The sequence below is a fragment of the Arachis stenosperma genome, chromosome 2 (assembly GCF_014773155.1).
Source record: "Arachis stenosperma cultivar V10309 chromosome 2, arast.V10309.gnm1.PFL2, whole genome shotgun sequence".
NCBI lineage: Eukaryota > Viridiplantae > Streptophyta > Magnoliopsida > Fabales > Fabaceae > Arachis > Arachis stenosperma.
The window spans coordinates 107,578,842-107,606,741 of NC_080378.1; the positions used below are offsets into that span (position 1 = coordinate 107,578,842).

Genomic DNA, 27,900 nt, shown 5'->3' on the forward strand with positions numbered 1-27,900 from the left:
AAATTCATAAAATAATTAATTAAAAATAAAAAAAATAATAGCTGTGTTTCAATTTCTCTAGTCAATAAAAAAAGAGTAAGAGAAGAAGAGTGTCAGAAACTCTAACATCGATGAAAGCTAGTTTCGGACGGATCGAATCTAAAAAAAAGGAAAAATAATCAAAGGTAAGTCTTCGTCTTTATTTTCTCATTTTAGTAGTTGTTTAACACTTCACTTCACTTAACGAAACCTCTCCTTAGTATCTTTAACATACCTTTGATAACGAAAACTCTGTTCCATTTCTTTGATTTTGAATACTCAACTTTATTTTAATGACTTTCTTCCTCTTTTGAATTCTTTGTTATATGTATTCATCTTTTGCTACTTTCAATTTTACAATCATTCCATTGGCAAACCGTGTTCTTCTTCACGTTATAAACTCTGTTCCATCTCTTTGATTTTGAATACTCAACTTGATTTTAATGGCTTTCTTTCTCTTTTGAATTATGTCATCTAAGTATGCATCTTTTACTAGTTTTAAGTTTTACAATCATTCTATTGATTATATAAACCATATCCTTCTTCACTGTTATATACATTCAATCATAGTATCATACAAAACTTTTTTTTCCCAGTTTGTTTTTTTCACTAGCACACATTTCGTATTCAAACAATGACACTGTTGACTCTCGCCAATTATAACTTTGCTTTGCTTGTTATTGTGGTGGCGCTTTTGTTTTCCACCGCAGCCTCTTATGTTATATTCCCACCAAATGTTTCGTCTTCCTTCAATAATTCAAAAAGACATGCTTTAATACAAAGTAGTTGGTGGAGTAAGCATAGTATTTTATATCATTGACATTGGACCGGCATCAGCTGTGATGATGCTGGAAGTGTTATAAAGATTGACGGATCCATATTGTTTAATAATCCTTATAATAAGTCTAAATTGCGGTAATTATAAAACTTGAATCTCAGTGCCTTTCCCAATTTGGTCCACTTCAATCTTTATGGGACGAGGCTTACCTCAATCTTTATGGAATAGAGCTTACGGAAAGTATTCCTATAGAAATTGGTACTCTCACGAAGCTTTCTTATCTTGATTTGTCCCATAATTATCTTAATGGTAAGTTACTTCTAATATGTTCTTTCACTTTATTTCTCCCCGAAATCTCCTCAGTGGTCGAGAGCTCTCCTCAGGTAGATCAACAAGTGGTATCAGAGTTGATACTTTCCTACAAATATTTTCTTTTGCTACTTTTAGGTTTTACAATCATTCTATTGGGTATATAAACCGTGTTCTTACTATCTTAAACTTCTGAATTGGATGTGGTGTCTTCTCGTCCTATGTTCTCTCGCTTGATTCCTTCCCGAAATCTCCCCAGTGGTCGAGAACTCTCCACAGGTGGCCTAACAAGTGGTATCAGAGGTGATACTTTCCTACAAGTATTCGTCTTTTGTTACTTTTGGGTTTTACAATCATTCTATTGGTTATATAAACCGTATTCTTCTTCACCATTATACACATTGACTTAATCATACCCAAAGCTTCTCCTTCTCAATTCGTTCTTTCACTAACACACATTTCTTTTATTTTGAATTTTAATCACTCAAACTTTGATTTTAATTGCTTTCATTTTCTTTTAGATTCTTTCCAACAAATATTTATCTTTTACTACTTTTAGGTTTTACAATCATTCCATTGGGTATATAAACTGTGTTCTTCTTCATCGTTATACACATTCACTTAATCATACACAATACTTGTTAGTTCTTTCAATAAAAGAGCCAAATATATATAGGAGCATGAGGGATATAAATGAGTCCACCAATATTCACATAAAAAAAATAATATAACGAAGCCAACAAGCTATTTCCCAAAAACAAAAATAAAAGCCCAATTGTCCACTTTCCTAAACGCTAAACGTATTTGCCTCAAATGAAGCCACACCAGGTTCGAGTCCTAGTGTTTGCTAGGTTAGTGTGTCTGAGATATGTGTGAGTGTGATGTATGACACACAAAAAAAAAAACTTGTCTCCTTGAGTGCAGCTGTATTCCCATCTGTCACAATATCCTTGCATCTGTATGATTACATCAGTACGTTATAAAAATCCTAAAAACATATATCAACACGAAACTAACATAAAGTACAAATAAATTCATAAAATAAATAATTAAAAATAAAAGAAAGTAATAGCTGTGTTTCAATTTCTCTAGTCAATGAAGAAAGAGTAAGAAAAGAAGAGTGCCAGAAACTCAGACATCGACAAAGCTAGCTTTGAACGGATCAAATCTGAAAAAAGGAAAAATAATCAAAGGCAAGTCTTCATCTTTTTTTTTTCTCATTTTAGTAGTTGTTTAACACTTCACTTCACTTAGAAGATAAATAATAATGAAGTTAGACCCACATCAAAGAAAGCAAAAAAAAATAAGGAGTTTATAAGATGAGAGATCCATTAACTTACTACCTTAAGATTCTAAGTTGGATGTGGTGCCTTCTCATCTTATGTTTTATCGCTTGATTTCTTCCCGAAATCTCCTCGGTGGTCGAGAGCTCTCCACAGGTGGACCGAGCTCTCCACAGGTGAACCAACAAGTGGTATCAGAGCTGATACTTTCCTACAAGTATTTATCTTTTGCTACTTTTAGGTTTTACAATAATTCTATTGGTTATATAAACCGTGTTCTTCTTCACGTTATAAACTCTGTTCCATCTCTTTGATTTTGAATACTCAACTTAATTTTAATGGCTTTCTTTCTCTTTAGGATTATGTCATGTAAGTATGCATCTTTTACGATTTTTAAGTTTTACAATCATTCTGTTAATTATATAAACCATATCCTTCTTCACCATTATACACATTCAATCATAGTATCATAGACAACTTTTTCTTTCCAGTTTGTTTTTTTCACTAGCACACATTTCTTATTCAAACAATGACACTGTTGACTCTCTCCAATTATAACTTTGCTTTGCTTGTTATTGTGGCGGCGCTTTTATTTTCTACCGCAGCCTCTTATGTTATATTCCCACCAAATATTTCGTCTTCTTCAATAATTTAGAAAGACATGCTTTAATACAAAGCGGTTGGTGGAGTAAGCATAGTATTTTTTATCATTGCCATTGGACCGGCATCAGCTGTGATGATGCTGGAAGTGTTATAAAGATTGACGGATCCGTATTGTTTAATAATCCTTATAATAAGTCTAAATTGCTGTAGCTACAGAACTTGAATCTCTGTGCCTTTCTCAATTTGGCCCACCTCAATCTTTATGGGACAGGGCTTACCTCAATCTTTATGGAATAGGGCTTACGGAAAGTATTTCCAAAGAAATTGGTACTCTCACGAAGCTTTCTTATCTTGATTTGTCCCATAATTATCTTAATGGTAAGTTACTTCTAATATGTTCTTTCGCTTGATTTCTCCCCGAAATCTCCTCGGTAGTCGAGGGCTCTCCACAGGTAGACCAACAAGTGGTATCAGAGCTGATACTTTCCTACAAGTATTTATCTTTTGCTACTTTTAGGTTTTACAATGTTCTATTGGTTATATAAATCGTGTTCTTACTACCTTAACTTACTACCTTAAGGTTTTGAATTGGATGTGGTGTCTTCTCGTCCTATGTTCTCTCGTTTGATTTCTCCCCGAAATCTCCCCGGTGGTCGAGAACTCTCCACAGGTGGCCCAACAAGTGGTATCAGAGGTGATACTTTCCTACAAGTATTCATCTTTTGTTACTTTTGGGTTTTACAATCATTCTATTGGTTATATAAACCGTATTCTTCTTCACCATTATACACATTGACTTAATCATACCCAAAGCTTCTCCTTCTCAATTCGTTCTTTCACTAACACACATTTCTTTTATTTTGAATTTTAATCACTCAAACTTTGATTTTAATTGCTTTCATTTTCTTTTAGATTCTTTCCAACAAATATTTATCTTTTACTACTTTTAGGTTTTACAATCATTCCATTGGTTATATAAACCGTGTTCTTCTTCATCGTTATACACATTCACTTAATCATACACAATGCTTGTTAGTTCTTTCAATAAAAGAGCCAAATCTATATAGGAGCATGAGGGATATAAATGAGTCCACCAATATTCACATAAAAAAATAATATAACGAAGCCAACAAGCTATTTCCCAAAAACAAAAATAAAAGCCCAATTGTCCACTTTCCTAAACGCTAAACGTATTTGCCTTAAATGAAGCCACACCAGGTTTGAGTCCTAGTGTTTGCTAGGTTAGTGTGTCTGAGATATGTGTGAATGTGATGTATGACACAAAAAAAAACTTGTCTCCTTGAGTGCAGCTGTATTCCCATCTGTCACAATATCCTTGCATCTGTATGATTACATCAGTACGTTATAAAAATCCTAAAAACATATATCAACACGAAACTAACATAAAGTACAAATAAATTCATAAAATAATTGATTAAAAATAAAAGAAAGTAATAGCTGTGTTTCAATTTCTCTAGTCAATGAAGAAAGAGTAAGAAAAGAAGAGTGCCAGAAACTCAGACATCGACAAAGCTAGCTTCGAACTGATCGAATCTGAAAAAAAGGGAAAATAATCAAAGACAAGTCTTTGTCTTCTTTTTTCTCATTTTAGTAGTTGTTTAACACTTTACTTCACTTAGAAGATAAATAATAATGAAGTTAGACCCATGTTAAAGAAAGCAAGAAAGAGTAAAGAGTTTATAAGATGAGAGATCCATTAACTTACTACCTTAAGATTCTGAGTTGGATGTGGTGCCTTCTCATCTTATGTTCTCTCGCTTGATTTCTCCCCAAAATCTCCTCGGTAGTCGAGAGCTCTCCACAGGTGGACCAACAAGTGGTATCAGAGCTGATACTTTCCTACAAGTATTTATCTTTTGCTACTTTTAGGTTTTACAATCATTCTATTGGTTATATAAACCGTGTTCTTCTTCACGTTATAAACTCTGTTCCATCTCTTTGATTTTGAATACTCAACTTGATTTTAATGGCTTTCTTTCTCTTTAGGATTATGTCATGTAAGTATGCATCTTTTACTATTTTTAAGTTTTACAATCATTCTATTGATTATATAAACCATATCCTTCTTCACCAATATACACATTCAATCATAGTATCATAGACAACTTTTTCTTTCCAGTTTGTTTTTTTCACTAGCACACATTTTTTATTCAGATAATGACACTGTTGACTCTCGCCAATTATAACTTTGTTTTGCTTGTTATTGTGGTGGCACTTTTGTTTTCCACCGCAGCCTCTTATGTTATATTCCCACCAAATGTTTCGTCTTCCTTCAATAATTCAGAAAGACATGCTTTAATATAAAGTGATTGGTGGAGTAAGCATAGTATTTTATATCATTGCCATTGGACCGGCATCAGCTGTGATAATGCTGGAAATGTTATAATGATTGACGAATCCGTATTGTTTAATAATCCTTATAATAAGTCTAAATTGCTGTAGCTATAGAACTTGAATCTCAGTGACTTTCCCAATTTGGTCCACCTAAATCTTTATGGGACGGGGCTTACCTCAATCTTTATGGAATAGGGCTTACGGAAAGTATTTCCAAAGAAATTGGTACTCCCACGAAGCTTTCTTATCTTGATTTGTCCCATAATTATCTTAATGGTAAGTTACTTTTAATATGTTCTTTCACTTTATTTCTTCTCGAAATCTCTTCGGTGGTCGAGAGCTCTCCACAGGTGGACCAACAAGTGGTATCAGAGCTGAAACTTTCCTACAAGTATTTATCTTTTGCTACTTTTAGATTTTACAATCATTCTATTGGTTATATAAATCGTGTTTTTACTACCTTGAGGTTTTGAATTGGATGTGGTGTCTTCTCGTCCTATGTTCTCTCACTTGATTCCTCCCCGAAATCTCTCCGGTGGTCGAGAACTCTCCACAGGTGGCCCAACAAGTGGTATCAGAGGTGATACTTTCCTACAAGTATTCATCTTTTGCTACTTTTGGGTTTTACAATAATTCTGTTGGTTATATAAACCGTGTTCTTCTTCACTGTTATACACATTGACTTAATCATACCCAAAGCTTCTTCTTCTCAATTCGTTCTTTCACTAACACACATTTCTTTTATTTTGAATTTTAATCACTCAAACTTTGATTTTAATTGCTTTCATTCTCTTTTGGATTCTTTCCTACAAATATTCATCTTTTACTACTTTTAGGTTTTACAATCATTCCGTTGGTTATATAAATCGTGTTCTTCTTCATTGTTATACACATTCACTTTATCATACACAAAGCTTGTTAGTTCTTTCAATAAAAGAGCCAAATCTATATAGGAGTAGGAGGGATATAAACGAGCCCACCAATATTTACATAAAAAAAATAATATAATAAAGTCAACTAGCTATTTCCCAAAAACAAAAACAAAAGCCCAATTGTCCACTTTCCTAAACACTAAACGTATTTGTCTCAAATGAAGCCACACCAGGTTCGAGTCCTAGTGTTTGCTAGGTTAGTGTGTTTGAGATATGTGTGAGTGTGATGTATGACACAAAAAAAAAACTTGTCTCCTTGAGTGCAGCTGTAATCCCATCTGTCACAATATCCTTGCATCTGTATGATTACATCAGTACGTTATAAAAATTCTAAAAATATATATCAACACGAAACTAACATAAAGTACAAATAAATTCATAAAATAATTAATTAAAAATAAAAGAAAGTAGTAGCTGTGTTTCAATTTCTCTAGTCAATGAAGAAAGAGTAGGAAAAGAAGAGTGCCAGAAACTCAGACATCGACAAAGCTAGCTTCGGACGGATCGAATCTGAAAAAAAGGGAAAATAATCAAAGGCAAGTCTTCGTCTTCTTTTTTTCTCATTTTAGTAGTTGTTTAACACTTCACTTCACTTAGAAGATAAATAATAATGAAGTTAGACCCACATCAAAGAAAGCAAGAAAGAGTAAGGAGTTTATAAGATGAGAGATCCATTAACTTACTACCTTAAGATTCTGAGTTGGATGTGGTGCCGTCTCATCCTATGTTCTCTCGCTTGATTTCTCCCCGAAATCTCCTCGGTGGTCGAGAGATCTCCACAGGTGGACCAACAAGTGGTATCATGGCTGATACTTTCCAACAAGTATTTATCTATTGCTACTTTTAGGTTTTACAATCATTCTATTGTTTATATAAACCGTGTTCTTACTACCTTAACTTACTAGCTTAAGGTTTTAAATTGGATGTGGTGTCTTCTCGTCCTATGTTCTCTCGCTTGATTCCTCCCTAAAATCTCTCCGGTGGTCGAGAACTCTCCACAAGTGACCCAACAAGTGGTATCAGAGGTGATACTTTCCTACAAGTATTCATCTTTTGCTACTTTTGGGTTTTACAATCATTCTATTGGTTATATAAGCCGTGTTCTTCTTCACCGTTATACACATTGACTTAATCATACCCAAAGCTTCTTCTTCTCAATTCGTTCTTTCACTAACACACATTTCTTTTATTTTGAATTTTAATCACTCAAACTTTGATTTTAATTGCTTTCAGTCTCTTTTGGATTCTTTCCTACAAATATTCATCTTTTACTACTTTTAGGTTTTACAATCATTCCATTGGTTATATAAACCGTGTTCTTCTTCATCGTTATACACATTCACTTAATCATACACAAAGCTAGTTAGTTCTTTCAATAACACACATTTCTTTGATTTTGAATTTTAATTACTCAAACTTTGATTTTAATGGCTTTCTTTCTCTTTTGAATTCTTTCCTACGAGTATTCATCTTTTGCTACTTTTAGGTTTTATAGTCATTCCATTGGTTAGATAAACCGTGTTTTTCTTCACCGTTATACACATTCACTTAATCATACACAAAGCTTCTTCTTCACTGTTTGTTCTTTCACTAATAGATATTTCTTTAATTTTGAATTTTAATCACCCAAACTTTGATTTTAATGGCTTTCTTTCTCTTTTGGATTCTTTCCTACAAGTATTCATCTTTTACTATTTTTAGGTTTTACAATCATTCTATTGGTTATATAAACCGTGTTCTTCTTCACCATTTTACACATTCACTTAATCATACACAAAGCTTCTTCTTCAGGATTTGTTTTTTCACTAACACACATTTCTTTGATTTTGAATTTTAATCACTCAAACTTTGATTTTAATGGTTTTCGTTCTCTTTTGGATTCTTTCTTAAATGTTTTCATCTTTTTCTACTTTTAAGTTTTACAATTATTCCATTGGTTATATAAATCGTGTTCTTCTTCACCATTATACATATTTACTTAATCATACACAAAGCTTCTTCTTCATGGTTCGTTCTTTCACTAACACATATTTTTTAGATTTTTAATTTTAATCACTCAAACTTTGATTTCAATTGCTTTTTTTCTCTTTTGGATTCTTTTCTATAAGTATTCATCTTTTGCTACTTTTAGGTTTTATAATCATTCCAATGGTTATATAAACCATATTCTTCTTCACCGTTTTACACATTCACTTAATCATATACAATGCTTCTTCTTAACGGTTCGTTCTTTCACTAACACACATTTTTTTTATTTGGAATTTTAATCATTCAAACTTTGATTTTAATGGCTTTCTCTTTTCTGTTAATGTTGCAAGTGTGAGACGTGCATGAAGTTAGACCGACATCAAAGAAAGTAAGGAAGAGTAAGGAGTTTATAAGATGAGATATCCATTAACTTACTACCTGAAGGTTTTGAGTTGGATATGGTGTCTTCTCATCTTATGTTTTTTCGCTTGATTCCTCCACGAAATCTTCCTGGTGGTCGAGAGCTCTCCACAGGTGGCCCAATAAGTGGTATCAGAGCTGATACTTTCCAGTCGAGAGCTCTCCATAGGTGGCCCAACAAGTGGTATTAGAGGTGATACTTTCTTACAAGTATTCATCTTTTGCTACTTTTGGGTTTTACAATCATTCTATTGATTATATAAACTGTGTTCTTCTTCACTGTTATACACATTGACTTAATCACACACAAAGCTTCTTCTTCATAGTTCGTTCTTTCACTAACACACATTTTTTATTTTGAATTTTAATCACTCAAATTTGATTTTAATGGCTTTCATTCTCTTTTGGATTCTTTCCTACAAGTATTCATCTTTTGCTACTTTTAGGGTTTACAAGCCTTCCATTGGTTATATACACATTCACTTAATCATACATAAAGCTTTCTCTTCACGGTTCGTTCTTTTAATAACACATTTCTTTGATTTTGAATTTTAATCACTCAAACTTTGATTTTAATGATTTTCGTTCTCTTTTAGATTCTTTCCTACAATTATTCATCTTTTTCTACTTTTAGGTTTTACAATCATTCCATTGGTTATATAAATCGTGTTCTTCTTTACCGTTATACATATTCACTTAATCATGCACAAAGCTTTTTCTTCATGGTTCGTTCTTTCACTAACACACATTTCTTTGATTTTGAATTTTAATCACTCAAACTTTGATTTTAATTGCTTTCTTTCTCTTCTGGATTCTTTTCTATAAGTATTCATCTTTTGCTACTTTTAGGTTTTACAATTTTTCTATTGGTTATATAAACCGTGTTCTTCTTCACCGTTATACACATTCACTTAATCATACACAAAGCTTCTTCTTCATGGTTCGTTCTTTCACTAACACACATTACTTTGATTTTGAATTTTAATCACTCAAAGATTGATTTTAATGGCTTTTCTTTCTCTTTTGAATTCTTTTCTAGAAGTATTCATCTTTTGCTACTTTTAGGTTTTACAATCATTTTATTATTTATATAAATCGTGTTCTTTATAAGACCCAAAATTTTTAAAAAATCTTATTATGTGCTAAATTCAATTTATTTATTCATTAAAGATTTTAATCTCAGAACTTATTTTATTAAAGATAATTAAAGCAAATTTTGGTAAATTATGTTTAAAATAAATTAAGGTTTTTACCTGATTTTATAATTATTAAGTATTTTTTATATTTAAATTATAAATTTTAGTAGTGGTAAAATAATAAGAACTTTATGTGATTTTATATGATTTTATTTAAATAATTGAGATTTTAGAATTTAATACTTAAATTTTTATAAACAAAAAAAATTAATTAGAGATATGATCATTGAACTAACTCACTTTGAGAAATCCTAATGGTTATAATTACTGCATATTTGTCAATAGGATATTTTCAAGATGAACATAGTAATAGAATTTCTTTTGACCTGCAACTGTCATAGTAATTTAACAATGTATTTATTATACTTTGATTCCAGTCACCTAATATCCTAGGGTGCTAGTTGAATGGATATTGTGTATGATTTAAATACTTGTAGAATTAATGATTAGTCAATAAGAAAGTCGTCAACTTTCAGTAAAGAGTTTGAGCTCTATGATTATAATAACTGAGGTGAATAAAACCTTGGCCAAGGGAATTGAATGAATAAAGACATAAGTTTTTTCAGTTATTCACAATTCATTATAATAATTGTAACAAGTTAGAGTTTGACAATTAAACCATACTCTAAGGGTTAACCAAGAGTTGGAAAGATGGAAGGAATTATACTTTGTTCTTCTCAGGTTCTTAGTAAAAATATATTACTTCTACTATCGGGTCGTTGATGAGTGTTGCTAGACGTCAACCTTGATTAGTAAATTTAGTATGACTAATTTATTACCCGCTTAATATTGAACCTATGGTGTCATACACTAACGAGTGTTCTAACTTTTGCTATAGAATTATTTAATTATTATTTTAATTTGATCAAATAAATAATTATATTAATTCAAATGGAATATTATTATATTATTTGCTAGCACTAAGAATATAATAATAATATGATAATTGAGGATATTAAATGAGATTTGAGAATAATTAGTTATTTTATTTCTAAATTTAGATGAGATCCTAACTGATCCTGATTCTGTTTCAAATTGAGTTATGATATGATTCATAAATTTGAAGGATTGAGATTTAGAATTTCAAGATATGATTTAAATTTGAAATGATATTCAAATTTAAAATCAATAACAAATCTCATACTATATATATATATATATATATATATATGCCAAGAGTAGAGAAAAAAGAGGAAAATAAAATACAAGAGTTTTATTCATTTACCTCTACACACATAAACGTATGTGAGTCTAATTCTTTAAGAAGAATTTTATGGCGTGCAATGAGTTGCAAGCGATTTTTCAATTTAGATCAAATGTCCATTGGTCAAGGAGTTGATAGTAAAGATTGGTTTTGGTGTGGATATGCAAAGCACTTTCATACCATCAAAGGAAAAAATGACTTTTACTAGCGTACACAAGTATTTAGATATGATCTATATATTTATTATTTGAATAAAATTTAAACACAAAATAAATCTTTAGAATTACTTTATTTTCTTCTATTATATGTTATGAACACGTAGTAATCCTTCAAAAACTCTAAAAACCAAACTAAGGGGATATGAAAACAAGGAAAATAGGCAAAGTGGAAGTCTTTGTCGTCGTCCTCTTCTTCTTCTTCTTCTTTTTTTTTTAAAGTGGCAGCAAAGAAAGTCATGATTAAGTTTTAATTGTAATTTCTACGCTGAAATCAACCTGTTTGTAGTACATGCATGACAATAATGTTATTTATGGCTAATGCTACATGTACATTAAAATTAATTATTAATATAAAATATATATTAAAATATAAATATATATTAAAAATAAATTAAATCATACATATATTTATATATAAATATATTAATAATTAATTTTAATGTATAAATAACATTTTTAACTATATGAATATATACACACATTTTATATACCAAATGTTATAAACATACACACTCACCGTTTCGTTATAAACATACACACTCACTTTTTCTTCCATCTCTAATTTTCACAAAGACATTTGCTGTATTAATTACTCTATTAGTTGTTATAATTTTGTAAAAATTTTAATTAAGTTTTTCAATTTTTTTAATTAAATTCTTGTACTAAAATTTTTTTTAATTAGATTCTTATATTTTTTTTTATTATTTTGATTTTTATATCAAATTTTTTTAGTTGGATCCGTATAAAATTAAGCCAATTACTATTAAAAAAAACTTAATTAAAAAAATTTTGGTACAAAAATTTAATTAAAAAAATATATATATAAAAATTTAATTAAAAATTTTATAAAATTATAGAGACTAATACAGTAATTAAACCTAATTTATATTTTTATAATGTAATATCAAAACAAAATTCAACATCATTACAAACTGTATATATGCGCAATTACGATATATGAAAAAATAGAATTGAAATTAGTGTATCCAAGATATTAAAATTTTAAATTTCAAAAAAAAATTTTAAAAATTGGTGAAGGGATTAGTTTGGTGCACGGCATTCAATTTCAGGGACTAAAATGAGTCACTTAATGCAAAATGAGGGACTAATTTAGTGCATATACAACGATGGCATAATGGATGACACGTGGACGAATACTGTTGCGACACGTGGCACAACCGCACACGTGGCCAAATAACATTGTGACACGTGGCACAACTATTAACGTCAGCATGCCACGTGTCACTGATCGCCACATCATCCTACCATTACATGTGGCCAAATCATGAAGTGACACATGTCACTTACAGTCCACGTCATCATGCCATATCATCACGTCGTTAATGGAAAATGGGTCAGGGACTACTATGGTGCATTTTTTTCAATTTCAGGGACGTAATTAGTGCAATCAGAATCTCAGGGACGATTTCAGTGCAAGTTGGATTCTTAGATTCTTCAAATTGGACATTACAAGTTGGAACATATGGGTACCTTACACCGTGATGTTTTCTTAAAAAATCTTTTGATGCTTTTAGTAAATAGATTTATCAATTCTTGAATGAGAAATTAATTTCATTGAGATCATTCTTTATTCGTTTTGTAGAGTTGGCTTATACAATGACTCTGACAGAAAATTGTGATGTCTATAGTTTTAGAGTGGTGGTATTGGAAACTTTAATGGGAAGACACCGAAGAGAGCTAATCTCGTCTTCGTTAGATGACTCTTCTAATAAAAACATAATGGAACATAATGGTAAACACATCCGTTTACCGTAAGTCAAAAGAAACTCAAGCTATAGTTCATGTAGTAACAATGGCATTAACATGCTTGCGTTCTAATCCAAAGTTAAGACCATCAAGTGTGCACGAGTTTTCTAATTCTAAATAGTCATTGTCGTTGCCTTTCACTGAAATTACAGTTCATCAATTGATAGCATAATCTCCGGAGAGATAACAATAGTGAAAATAATTGCTGATTAAAAGATGAATAAGATAAGAAATTGTTATTATTGAAACAATATTTTTTTTTTCAATTTAGAACTTTAATGTTTTGCTAATTACAATGAACATATAATCATTAATTCATTACTATATGCGTGAGGTTAACGACAGGGTTAAGGTTTACCATGTATTTCCTTTGATCTATCCAATTTTTTCACAAAGTTCTTGAGTTTTTTTTAGTTCAGTTTTTATTTAGCTTACATCCTTTGTTAACATCTTAGTCATTCTTTCCATCCTTTTTTATTTATTTTTGGTATGTGTTTATGTCTTTTATAATTAAACTAATCAATAATACAAAATATTTTTAAACCATTCATACTCATAACAAACATGTGTATACAAAAATTAATCACTAGATTAATTATCTGTGTTGAATACATGATAAAATACAAAATACACATTGAAAATAAATAGAATAATATATATATAGTAATTGATTTTTTTTTGTGCATATAGTATTCTTATACTAATAATGTAAGCAAAGAATACATTTATTTATTTATTTATTTGTGGCCTCTTTCTTTGTTCACTAAGAAGAGCTAAAATATTTCAAATACTTGATTATATTGCAGGGTGCATGAGGGACTTCAAATTATGCTATTTCAAGAATATCAGAAGTTAATGCGAGTCATGTGTCAAACTTTCTACCAATTGAGATATTAATATAGAGAGAGAACTCTTGTTAAGAAATTTGTGTCGGTATTTTTTTAATGAATATCTTATAGTATTTTACCTAAACTTCATGTCAAATTCCAATTAATCTAATAGGTTACATTTTTTCTATTGATTAATTTTTATTTATTTCTGTTAAAAATAACCAATGGTATGGCCAAAAGTTAAAGTTAATGAATAAGAAATTACAGGGAAGGAATTGAAAGCATAAGCACTTAAATTATCAAAGCAATTAGTCTTTAGGGATTCAATTCCATGTGCCCATTATCACACATTCAATTGAAACAAAAGTGGTACTAATAATGGAGAAAATGCGAACAGATATTGCAAATTGGGAAAGGATATTTTTTTTAAATAAAAAAATTCAACACAACAAGTGGAGCAACCAAAGCAAAAAAACAGGAACACCACCAGTTAAAGGTATAGACTAATCAGCAAAATTACATGATACCCCTTGTCATCTTCATAAAAGACTGGTGGATAATATTATCAACTCTTGGGAAAGGATATTAATATTTCGATTTTAGTTTTTTGCTTTCCCCAATCCTTGCTTCTGTAAAAGTAAGAACACGTTTCAACTTTCAACTTTCATGTATGCAGAAATCAAAGTCAAGCAGAGAAATCGTTGGAAATAGATCTTCTCAATTTTTTTTTAACAATTGAGGAAATAAAGTGTGATCTCCTACTATTAATTTTATAAGTAGGACCAAAAATAAATATGAAAGAGAACAATAAAAGGTTAAAAATCACATTTTACACTCTCAATTTTTTTTAATAATTGAGAGGATCTATTCTTAAAATCATTGATCTGTAGTCCAAATTAAATTGTTTAAATACGAAAAGTTAGGAATTCTTTTTCTCGGTTTAAATTAAATTGAAGGTTAGTCAACAAAAAAAATAAGTAAATTGAAGGTCCTATACCACTATAAGTAGGGAATTTAAAAAGGCTAAATTTTATATCTCCCAAATAATTCACTAACAGGTTCAGTCCCTTCTTCTTTATGTGAGTTGGTGAACTTGAGTTGCATCTCCCATTCTGCCTTGATTCAAATTTTCAAACCAAATTGAAGGACCGATACCATTGCAAATAGGAAACTTAAAAAACTTATAAGACATATCTTCCATGTAGCTCACATTCCAGTTCAATTCCCTCTCAAGTAGTAGGCTAGGAGCTTCAACGTGATTGAAAATATTCAAACATAGAACTCAATCAAATTAATGGATCTATCTCTTCACAATTTGTAAATAAAGTAAAGTATATTTTTTATCTTAAGATTTGTTAACTTAAATATTAACTTTGTTTAAAATATTAAGAACAAAGTTAAATTCGAATAAAGAACTTGGGATAGAAAGTAGCGTGACTATCATCAAGTCAAGTTGCTTCTTATTATATATTATATATTTTCAAGTTGCTTCTTATTATATATTATATATTTTTTTAAATGTATTATATTTTTAACTAATACATATAATCTAAAATATTTAATTAAATGTTATTTTTATATTTATTTAATTTTTATTTTTATTTTATATTCATTTTTTTAAATTAATTATTTTTAAAATTATATAAAATTGTTAAAATAAATATTGAATTTTATTAAACATCTATATAAAGTAAAGAAATTTTTTTATTAATCATAAAGTATTTATTTTTAAATTTAAAGATGTTAACAATAAAATAAAAAATTTAAATAAATATAAAAATATTTAATTAAATGTTATTATATATATTAATTAAAAAATATAATATATAGTTATGCAATATATTAAAAAAAAAAACAATTCAATCTAGTGGTACCCAAACTTCTCCCCATCTCTCAAATCTCCTATTTTAATCTCACCCCATGCAGAATTTTTAAATAAGCACGAACCCGCATGTTGATGTCATTAGCACAGTAAATCCCAATTAGCAGCTAAAAAAACATGACATGGTAAATTTTAATAAGGCAGCTAGTAAAAAAAAAACAATTGCTATTAATTAGGTAACATGCTAAAAATTAATTTATCATAAATTTAAATTTTATTTAAAAATTTTTTGTTAATCAATAAATTGTTACATGCACAAAAAAATATTCAAATTCCTAACATTTAGTAGTTTAAACGAATTAGTGAAATAACTATTAGACTAACTTAAATTTATTATATTGCCTACCTGTTAGTGTTATGTTGTATGTTCTCTGTAGGAAAATAAAGCAGGTCTTTAATTTTTTAAATCTAGTATCCAGCCCCAAGCAATGCAAGCTTTTATCACAAAGTATTATTCTAATAAACTATTAAAATAATTAAATATTTTATTATGATATAGTCAACTTTGTCACAAACGGTATAGTACAGTAGTTTGTTAAATTGGACATTTTATGTTGTTAGGATTTAGAATTTCCAATCAACATAGGCATGAGTTCCCTCTTCTTCTGGTTCTTTGTGCCATGAATGTAACCTTCATTTCTACAATTCATTACATGTGAAGCTAAAATGGTCATTGGAAGCAATTTATTTAATGGGATATGACTCACTTTCATTCTGCTCAGTGCCTTTACACTTCTTGCTGAAACTTTGTTTGATAATGATGAGCTTGAGGTGGCTTGGTTCTGGCTTTGCAGGAAAGGTATTAGAGGATCCACGAGTGCTTACTGACGTTGGTGATGTCCCTGTCCAAGAAATTCGAGATTGTGGAGTAGATGATGACAGATTGATGAATGTCATCAGTGAATCTGTCAAGCTAGTGATGGAGGAGGTAACGTACTGATCTGAACACGATCACAGTATTATATATATTTTTTTCTTATTTAATAAACTTAAACTTAGTATAACATCCAATTGAGTCTATTCTTTTCTTTTTTGTTTAATCCAATGAGATTTTCCCCACTTGTTTTATGTCAGGATTTCGCATTGAAATTTGTTGATTAACCATATTGTAAAATGTGAGTGCAATTCAGGCTAATTGACGCTTGCTATTTTTTTCTTCCTGGAATTGCTTCACTCGGGCTATTCATGTATGAATACAGAAGTAACTGCCATGCTGTTAGCTTATAAGTCTTAAACTATCGCATTCATATTGGAAATCATTGTCATCAAGGGGGAAAAATGAATCATCTAAAATGGGTGAACACAAGTAGGGAAGGATCCATTTACATGATGATTTGTGAGATCAACTCCTTGGTGGCCCCTGAATTTCATATGTTCAATTTATTCTAACTTCACTTAGATTGGAACAATAAATAATTATGCTTTGTAGAATCAGATCTACTATCACAAGTTATCATGCTGTATGAACTAGATGAAGCTTGATTCTCATGTTTTCTACATTCTTCCAGGCTCCATTACGACCCTTAGTTTTAGGTGGCGATCACTCAATATCATATCCTGTTGTTCGAGCCGTCTCTGAAAAACTTGGAGGACCAGTTGATATTCTTCATCTTGATGCACATCCTGATATCTATCATTGTTTTGAAGGAAACAAGTATTCGCATGCTTCGTCTTTTGCTCGAATCATGGAGGGTGGTTATGCCAGGCGACTCTTGCAGGCAATTATTTATTTTTATCTCTTAACTATATTTTATATAGCATTTATATCCAAACATTATAAGTTGATTGTGCATTTTCAAAATATAATCCATTGTTATTGTCTATGATCATATTGTATTATTGTCATCTCATTTAAGCACTTATATTGACCGTCTTCATCAGAATAATTTTGTTAATTTGTTTTTGTCGCTAACTTGATTTCTTTATAATGGCTGATTTTTCTTTATTGATGGTGGTGAATTTTCAATCTTCCTCCATGGTTTTCATCATGTATCATGTATTCTTAGCAATACATTCCTCAATTTATTTCAGGTTGGTATAAGATCAATAACAACAGAAGGGAGCGAACAAGGCAACAAATTCGGGGTTGAGCAATATGAAATGCGAACATTTTCAAGAGATCGTGAATATTTAGAAAACCTGGTCTCTCTCTCTCTCTCTCTCTCTCTCACTCTCTCTCTCTCTCCACCTTTATTTCTCTTATGTCTTTTCCCCTTAAGACTTTACACACATACACGCACAACTATACACCATATTTCATGCAGTGTTTCTAGATCTTATTGTAATTTTGATGCAATTGCAAAGACATATTACCTTGGTACCTTACAATGATTACTACTGTTGATTGAATGAACTTCTTTGGATTTCTGTTTCAAATGGATGTTTCCGAATTCCAAGCTGCAAAATGATATTATTCATCAAAAACTGTACAAGATAGTTTGCAATTTGGTGTTCCTTGGTTTTAAAACAGAGGTTTTCATTTTGCAGAAACTCGGTGAAGGTGTAAAAGGTGTATATGTCTCAATAGATGTGGATTGTCTTGATCCTGCTTTTGCTCCTGGAGTGTCTCACATCGAACCGGGAGGTCTCTCTTTCCGCGATGTTCTCAACATCCTACACAACCTTCAAGGTGACATTGTTGCCGCAGACGTGGTTGAATTCAATCCGCAACGTGATACAGTTGACGGTATGACTGCCATGGTAGCCGCAAAGTTGGTGAGAGAACTGACTGCCAAGATTGCAAAATGATTAAATCTTCAATGCAATCCTCATTCCTTTAAATAGCTTCTAAGAGTGACATTGAATTTTTGGTTAGTTTCATTGAAATCATTCATAAAAGGGTTTACATGTCCTTGTGCTTTAACTATGAAAAAATGTGTGCAACACACAATACATGTAGTTAGTTCTGTGCAGAACATGTATGTAATAAATAGATTGCTACTTCTTTATTGTTAGCATATTTCAAACATATTTATATTTCTGAGTTTAAATGTTTGAAAAACTATAGAATATCAATGTTGTGAGACCTTATGTTTCTGTAGTCAATCTTGAATGAAGAAGCTTCTTAAGTTAAAGTGGAGAAGTTAATTCCTTAAACATTTTCAAATGTGCAAATTAACTATGTTAACAATGTTTCCATCAATTAACAAGAATTAGTTCAAAGTGCTAAAATAGGCATATTGGTATGTTGCATTTTTCTTCTTACATTTTTGCCTCTACAGTGAGATGGCTTTAGAGGTATTTTTACCCCCATTTTTCTTGGTCATATTTTTATTTATAAGAAAGAAACTAGTAAATAATGCTGAAGTCTCATGGCACATTGCTATATTTCTTGCCTAACTAACTCACATGTTATTCAACCAATAACTTAAACAAAATTTGTTACTCTAATCTCAACCTAAATAACAACTTCCTCATTGTTTGCTTCTCTTTTCTCCCATGCTGTTTCCTTATATTTTCTAGCAGATATAATATATACAATAAGTTAATGGATGTGAAAAAAAGCACACATGAAGAAAAACATTTCCAAATGACCCTCATTTAGATTTGGTGAAATCCAACCAGGTTGTCCATGTTCTGAAGTAATCTTCATTACTATTGTCAAAACAATGTTGGCAACATTACTACCAACTGCCGAAAAAGGCATCAACAACCCTATCCCTATACTTTGAAATCCATCAGGTGTTTGTGATGAGAAAAACTCCATTTGTGCAACATATACAAAAGCCTATGCGACTCCAATGAGCACATATTGCGGTGTTTGCCAAAATATGCTCAAAGAACTTGTCTCTTCACTATTGTTTTGACTAGCAAGTTCAAGTCTCTTTAATTTCTCTCAACAAAGCCAACATATTATTGCAATGTCTAAGCCAATGCTAATTCTTTATTAACTTGCTAAGATGTTTTGGATCTCTTTTCATCAATTTCACGGATAATGGTACTATGAGAGTGTCAAACAGCAAAATAAACATTTTCGTACTTCTCAAATGCGGTCGTGATGGCCGGAGGGATTTAAAAATTCAGGAACATTCTATCCATCATAGCACCTTACTCGACAAACAAAGAAAGTACTTGTAGTTGTATGAAGATGGCACAGAGGAAGATTGTACATAGCCACACTGACAACAATTTTAAAATACATTTCACTTCTTTAATTTGCGACACAGTGCAAAGATACCAAGAGTTTGGATTTTGATCCTTGCTTAGCAAGGAATTCTTTTCTTCCGTAGAAACAATGATGGAATAATAAAAAAATCTTTGTCACCAATTCAAAATGAAATACATAAATTAGATGCAACACAAACTTCTATTAAACTTCTTTCCTAAAGTATATCTTTGTCAATCAAAATATTGGTTTAATATAAGTAGTTTTAGATCAAGAATAAATTTTATTTTTTCTTTTATTGGTTGCCCATGAATCATGATATCACAAACTCGACAGGACAATAACTAATACGTCGCGAATCTGATTTCTATTTAAAGGTCTGCCGTTAGCTAATGAGTTGTTGCATGCATAAGGCGAGATTCAAACACACTTGCTTAAGTAGACGAGTAAGTTTACTACTCGACCAACCCAAATTGGTTAATAATTCTATAAGAAAAACTCTTGGGCCAACAATTTTTAATATTTTTTGTCATGATTTGACTAGTAATTCTATAAGAAAAACTCTTGGGGCCAACAATTTTTAATATTTTTTGTCATCATTTGATTAGTATAAATATTAAATTGTCTTTAACCAATAAATTTTATTAATTTATGTATGTGAACTTTGAAAAATATAAATACAAAATGTATTGACTCGTGTGTAATCTCTGGTAAATATAGGTACAAATTATATGCTTTTTGTGTATATAATTTTTGTAAATATAAGTATAAATTATTGCTAACCAATGCTGACAAAAAATAATAGTTTACCAGTTATGTAGTATTGCTCATTCTATAATTCTGCACAAATATATCAAGAATTTTTTTTTTGGTATTTCATCGAGGCTTAGCGCCCAAAACAAAAACCCTTACATCATAAAATCTTACGGGGTAATTGCACATTTCTAATATCATCATCTAAGATTAATCTCGGCCTACTATTAGGTTGGTCCACAAATATATCAAGAATTAAGATAAAGAAAAGAAGCCCATGAATGACATTTTTATATCCTAACACATGCAGGTTCTTTTTTTTTTTTGGTTTTGGTCCAAGGCTAAACAACCCAGCAAAATCGGGTCGGGCAAACCGGATTCCATCCTGCCCAAGAAGATCCGGAACCCTATCCTAATCCTCTAAAACACGGAAATAGATATTTTTCAATTTTTTTAATATTGAATAAATATAATATGATCTCATCTTTAATTTTATAAATGAGACAAAAATAAATAAAAGAAAGAATAATCAATAATTAGATTAACTGGATACTATCCAATTTTTTTATTGGAGAGGATCCACTCTCCTTCTAACACCCGCGTCCCTCTCTGCAACTCTCTGTCTCATGGCTTACGTCAGCTGCGCCACCGTTGCCACTGCTAGTCCGCCATCGACGCCAGAGGCTGACACCCTTTCACCCGCCCCTTTGCCTCGAAGCATCGGTTCTTCTCTGTCCTAATCCATCGTGTCCGCAGGTGAAGCCGCCGTCAACCGCATCTCCGCCGCTCTTCTGCATCGCCAACAAAGCTCCCGTTGGATCCCCGGCTGCGTCCAGTCTCTCATTCCCTGCTTGGCTGCCGTGGCTGGGTGTGTTGGTGTCATTTACGGTGGCGTTTCTCCTCTCCGGCGAAGTCACATCAGCATGGTTGACGACTGAAAGAGGATTATGAATTCCCGAATTTTGCATCAGGTTCCTCCGCGAAGTTCAGATTCCGTTGCTCTGATTTCTGGAATGCACTGTGTTTTGAGTCTCGCCCAGTAAATGGCTTCGATTGGAGCATCTGAACTGGTTTGTAGCCTCCCTCCTCAGTTGTTATGCTATCTCTCGTGGGGCTTCTGCTTCTGCAGCTAGGCTGGAATACTCTCTGATTCTCATTGATTCTCCTGTTAACAGTCGACCTGAGTTATCCCGAATCACTACTGTAGTTGCTCCCTCCGCCGTCGATCGTCTATACGCAGCATCTACGTTGGCCTTCAGCCAGTTCCCCGGTGGAGGTCTCCAGTAATGCTCCTATTCTGGTTTTGTCTGAGCTGCTCCTTTATTTGCATTGCTTCCTGATTTCTAATTCTAGGATTTTAGCTAGGATTGGGCTTAGTGTTTTGAAATATATCAAGATATTTTTGGTACTTTCCCCATTGATGACCCATAATAACGTTTAACAAAAATATTTAGTTGGATCTTTGGCCCAAATTCACTCTCCAAAAATGGTACGTTTCTACTTGTCCAACTACAACTTTGGCCGTTACTCGTTCCCAATCTTGTTAAGCTTGGTCTGCTTCCTCTGTGCCAGTCATCAGTAGAACTAGAAGCAGACAAGCAGTGCCAATGGCTTCTCCATCGGCATTTTCGCGCCTTAACCTTCTCCCGAAACCTTCTCTTTTCGCTGCCAATTTCCGCAGAACCCAATTCCAATTCTTCCCGCACCATCTTCTCCTCCTCCTCCTCCCTGTCATGCTCTTCTTATTCCAATTCTTCCGTAAAGGAGCTCCAAAACCCAACCCCAAAACGCGACAACCACTTTGTCATTTTGGGCATTGAAACCAGCTGCGACGACACTGCTGCCGCCGTTGTATGTATTTTTCTCTCTTTCTTTTTGTTAAATATGTTCCCCGACTTAAAGTTTACTACTTTTTATTTTATTTTTGGCCCCTCAAGTTATTATTATTATTATTATTATTATTATTATTATTATTATTATTATTATTATTATTATTATTATTATTATTATTAGACGTGTTTCAAGAGTAAATAAAAGATACATTTGGTTAAGACAAAAAAAAGTTTTTTTTTTTTAAAAAATGTATTATTTATCTTTTTGTAATATTTTAAATGACCACTTGAACCACTATAACTAATTTGAGGTACCCTGGCCAAAAAATGGTATGCTTTATTTTGGTGATGAAGATTAATGTTTGAACTATTATGGTTGTTGTTGAAATATATGCCTGCCCTTGAACGAAATTTGATGCCATCATAATACAACGAGATCAATATAAAGCTAGTGTTGATTATAAGGATAAATTAACCTTCTTTTTATTTATTGATTTCTGATTATTTTTATATTGCCATTCTTATGGTTTGTGTGGTTTCAGGTGAGAAGCAACGGTGAAATTCTGAGTCAAGTGGTGTCTTCTCAGGTTTGTCTTGTTTTCCAATCAACTTTTATGCATTCTCAAACCAACGTTTTATACCTGCTTTACTTCTGGTTAACAATTTCTATTTTGTGGTTAAGTTAATGGCAATTTGCATTAATCACATAATTTACATCAGTATATTATTCATGGAATTTACTTGATTGACAAGAACATTGTGCAGTGTTAAGTGTTAACCACTTGTGTCATGATTATCGGTTAACATTAGGTGATAATATCTCATTTTATTATTTTTGTTAAAAATTTCTGTCTCTTCACTTATTAGCTTTAACAAATTTATCTTTCTCTCTAACTATTTGAATTTTCATAGTTAAGGCAGATCTGCTAGCGAAATATGGAGGTGTCGCTCCAAAAATGGCAGAAGAAGCTCACTCGCAGGTTATTGACCAGGTACAGGAACGGAACTTGATTTACTATAAATGGTTCACTTAGTGATTGATCTGGAATTGGCATAGACAAAATCTTTTTGCTTATTTATTATAGGTTGTGCAAGAAGCTCTTGATAATGCTTACATGACTGAGAAGGATCTTACTGCAGTTGCTGTTACTATTGGTCCTGGTTTAAGTCTTTGCCTTCGTGGTAATACATTATATTTAATTTCAATATATTTCATTATATATGTCATGTAATGGATTCTATGTATTAAGCAATGTACTGCCTGGTTAGTGTTATGTTAAGTTTCACTTTTCTGGCTAGTGCTTCCATGGAATGCTCAACAATTCTTCTTACACTATGCAGTTGGAGTGCAGAAGGCTCGACAAATTGCTGGGTCCTTTAAGTTACCAATTATTGGCATACATCACATGGAAGCACATGCTCTAGTAGCCAGGTACATATATAATAGCTTTTTAATGAATATGTATTTTCTGCAAAAGTAATTCAGAGGCATGCTTGCAATATCTGGGATGGAAACTAACTATCTGTATGTTCATGTTGTTTTGGCTTCTGAATTTGATTGCACGTTTGTAATATCCCATAGAATATTTTTGTCTTTCTTTGTGAGGCATACATATCGTTTTGTTTCAGGTTAACTGAGAAAGATTTACAGTTTCCATTCATAGCCCTACTAATATCAGGTAATATTAAGTTGTTCCTGTTCCGAGTTCTCGTTTTCATTTATTGATAAGTGATGGTTTTCTTCCATACAGTTGATCTAATTTCATTTTTTTTCTGAGTGATGGAAACACTCTTTGGGCAGCGATGTAAAACTTATATAGTTATATTGGGTTTTCACCGAAGTATCCAACAGCTTAGTGATGTGAAAAGTTTACTATTTTGACTTAGCTAGAGTACAAGCTCATGTTATAAATTTTCTTATTCCCTTTTGTGGTGATTTTTGTTGGCTATTGGAACCTTTCTCCTTAATTATTGTTTCGTATTATCTTTGTCCATAACTTGTCATGTAGAGGATAGTTTTCATATTTAACTTCCATTCTTCTCTCAACAATTTGTGTTCCTCCATTGCCCTCCCAAACAAGCACCAAAATTTTGTTTACATAATTGTACATTCAAGTCAAATGTTTGAATTTTTGCTTATTTTTGTAAATGGAGATGGTCCTTCTTGTATAGATTCTTTACTCGGAACATTTCAATGCATTGCAAACATATGATTTGATGGTGTCACTGCTGACTATTACATGTGACTATCTTCTCTGATGATGATGGCATATACTGTTTTGTAGGGGGACATAATCTACTCATTCTAGCTCGTGATCTTGGGCAATATGTACAACTTGGAACAACAATAGATGATGCAATTGGTGAAGCATATGACAAGACAGCCAAATGGCTTGGACTTGATTTGAGGAGAAGTGGTGGTCCTGCTATAGAGGAGCTTGCTAAGGAGGGGAATGCCAAATCAGTAAACTTTTCAGTAAGTATTCTTAGAATATTATATTCCACCCTTCTTGGTTTTCCCATCTGACATGACTATGGTGGTTGTTATGCTTCTAGTGGAGATTTTAAGTTCACTCCTATTTTTATTTTAGGTTCCAATGAAGCAGCACAAAGATTGCAACTTCTCCTATGCTGGTCTAAAAACCCAAGTAAGGTTGGCAATCGAATCCAAAAAGATGTACGTAAGTATTTTCTCCTGTTTCTATTATATTTTTTATTTTATAAAAATTATGGGGGGAGCTAGGTCATAACTCATAAACCTAGTAGAAGCTGGATAATCTATCCTTTATATCATTGCATGTGCTCTGTTATATTTGTTTACCATACTATATAAAAGATTTCTGCTTTGAAGTTGAGTAAGTGACTGGTTTCTGATGTGCTTCCTTTATAGCTTTACTTTTGTTTGGCTTTGCTCATGTAAGGAGGATCTCCTGTTCTCCCATATACTTGTGTATTTCCTCTCTGGCTGGCTGATATTCTTTTGTCAATAAATAAATAAATAAAAGACTGATTTCTACATTCTGTTAGTGTTAGCTTCATGTAGTCAGATAATAAAAGAAAGATATTGCATGTTGCAAAAGCATTTTTGTGTAGTAGTGATAAATTATGCAAACATCTTTCAATTTATTGTTATGTACATATGAGGACATGGGCTATGGGCTTTTTTGCAGTGATGCCAAGATCCCTATTTCTTCTGCAAGTAAAGAAGATCGATTGGCCCGGGCTGATATTGCTGCTGCTTTTCAGGTTAGTTATGTTTTTGTAGGTTTTGTACATTATGGCATGCAAGACCTGTCTTTCGTATCAGGTCTAGATAATGAGAAATTACTGCATCTGCTCTGTCTTGATCATCTTTAATTTGTGGCTAATTGATGTCTTATTTCTACATGTGGTCAGCGAATTGCAGTGTTACATCTTGAGGAAAGGTGTGAACGTGCAATCCAGTGGGCATTGAAGATGGAGCCTTCTATAAGACACCTGGTAGTTTGAAGTCTGAGTAGTTTCTTTCTTTCAAATAACATCAATCCTTCCTTTTCTATTTATTTTACATCGGAAAATCTAAATGACCTTATATTTTATGCCATCTATTGCAGATTATCTCTGGTGGCGTTGCATCAAATCATTATGTTCGATCTCGGCTTGATATGGTTGTGAAGAAGAATGGCTTGCAACTTGTATGCCCTCCTCCCCGGCTTTGTACTGACAATGGTAATAATATAGTTTTTTAGTTGCTATTAGTAGCAATTAGTCAAAGTTCTCAAAAAAGCAAATTAGGTTGTTATCTTTTGTTGATGCATGAAAGATAGCTTTTATTTATTTATTTTACGCTTTTTGTTGAATTGGATAGGTGTAATGGTAGCTTGGACTGGCATTGAGCACTTCCGCATGGGAAGATATGACCCTCCTCCACCTGTAGAAGAACCAGAAAACTTCGTGGTGTGTTTTCTTATCTAAACAATTTGCTTTCCTATCATGACTCAACGGATTTGGATGCTAGATTCATTTAGGGGGAAAGATTATAGTTAATGGTATTTTACAGAATCAACATGATCGATTATTGTAGCCCAGCTCATAGAAAATGTTGAATTCATTTCTGAGTGATCAGTTTTATCTGCTCTCATGGATTACAAACTTGAGTTGCTTTTGCTGCCGTTGTCTTATTATATTCCATATTCAATTCATTCTTTGTCCTACTAAGCAAATGTGAGGATCTAGGCTGTTTTTAAATGAACCTCCTAGATGTTGACGAGGTAATAGTAAAAAGTTAACATTTAGTGTCAGAATTTTCATCTGTTGCTACATGTTATGATTGTTTCCTCAATCACTGATTCTTTCAACTGTGATTCATTTCAGTATGATTTGCGGCCGAGGTGGCCACTGGGGGAAGAATATGCCGAAGGAAGAAGTGACGCACGCTCAATAAGAAGGGCTCGTCTTCATCCATCTCTTACGTCTATAATTCAAGCATCATCACAGCAGTGACATTGCATGTACTTCCATGTTGCTTCAGCCTCTTCATGAAGCTCTGCTGCACTATTTTTGATGGGCTGAAATGTACTAAAACACAATGTGTCAAGTCTATGCTTTTCTTGGGACACTGGCAATTAGCATTATACCAGTGTCCCAAGAAAATTCAGCTAAGCAATGTCATCATAGGGTAAAAAAAGGTGGGTGAAAGTGAAAATTGAAAAGAGAGGTTATTATATTAAATTAGAGTGATGCTATCATTATTCTTAATTTTTTTTAAGAAAAAAGAATGAAAATTTATAGCTTGAATTCTTAAGGCAATTTGTAAATATTGTAGCACAAAATGTTTTGTAATTATTCTATCCACCAAACTGTGGTGGCACTGGTCTTTTTTCTGCATAATCTCCAGATATATATTGTATGTTTTTCACATTTTTCATTTTTTAAGTTCCGTTGTTTATATGTTGAGAAAAATTTGAGGGCCACCAATTTTAGTTTATATGAGCTAAGTGGCCAGTAGTCTAACACTTTTCGTTTATTAGTGAAATTTTTCCCCTCTTTTTAAAATCTTTTGATCAATAAAACTATAGAAGTATATTACAAATCAATTTGAGTCGATCAAATTATCCGCTCATTCGGTGTTCGAATTTATATATGTATCAATTTGTTAGTCAACCAGAGTTTAAATTCGTAATGAATTAAATTAATTCTTGGTAGTTTAGTAATATTATAAAAAGAAAATACTAAAAAAGTACTACATTACAATTCTAATCGTCCACAATGTGCAAGGTTACAAAATCGATTTGAATCGGTCGGTCGAATCGGTTGAATCATAAATCGAAGAAAAAAACGAATTAGTTAAATGTTAAAATTTGAGATTCAAAAATCGTTCTTAAACCGTTAAATTGGCCGAAAATTAGTCGGTTGAACCGAACTGTAACCTAACCGATTTTTTTAATTAACTTAAAGGGCGTCGTTTT

At 32.0% G+C, this 27,900-nt stretch overlaps 2 protein-coding genes across 2 annotated transcripts; both read left to right on the forward strand.

Moving 5' to 3' along the window:
- Window positions 1-16,432: 16,432 nt before the first annotated feature.
- On the forward strand, window positions 16,433-18,666 carry LOC130958541 (arginase 1, mitochondrial-like). The gene is made up of 4 exons (XM_057885222.1): window positions 16,433-16,691; window positions 17,272-17,481; window positions 17,795-17,905; window positions 18,251-18,666. Exons 1-4 carry the CDS (start codon window positions 16,455-16,457, stop codon window positions 18,509-18,511), a joined length of 819 nt encoding a protein of 272 aa, XP_057741205.1. The 5' UTR covers window positions 16,433-16,454; the 3' UTR covers window positions 18,512-18,666.
- A 2,998-nt stretch (window positions 18,667-21,664) lies between these two features.
- LOC130963428 (probable tRNA N6-adenosine threonylcarbamoyltransferase, mitochondrial) lies at window positions 21,665-27,465 on the forward strand. The gene is made up of 15 exons (XM_057889547.1): window positions 21,665-21,711; window positions 21,797-21,904; window positions 22,061-22,472; window positions 22,996-23,040; window positions 23,371-23,445; window positions 23,539-23,635; window positions 23,795-23,885; window positions 24,083-24,132; window positions 24,739-24,929; window positions 25,045-25,130; window positions 25,624-25,699; window positions 25,850-25,933; window positions 26,047-26,161; window positions 26,301-26,389; window positions 26,807-27,465. Exons 1-15 carry the CDS (start codon window positions 21,665-21,667, stop codon window positions 26,933-26,935), a joined length of 1,695 nt encoding a protein of 564 aa, XP_057745530.1. The 3' UTR covers window positions 26,936-27,465.
- The last annotated feature ends 435 nt before the right edge of the window (window positions 27,466-27,900 follow it).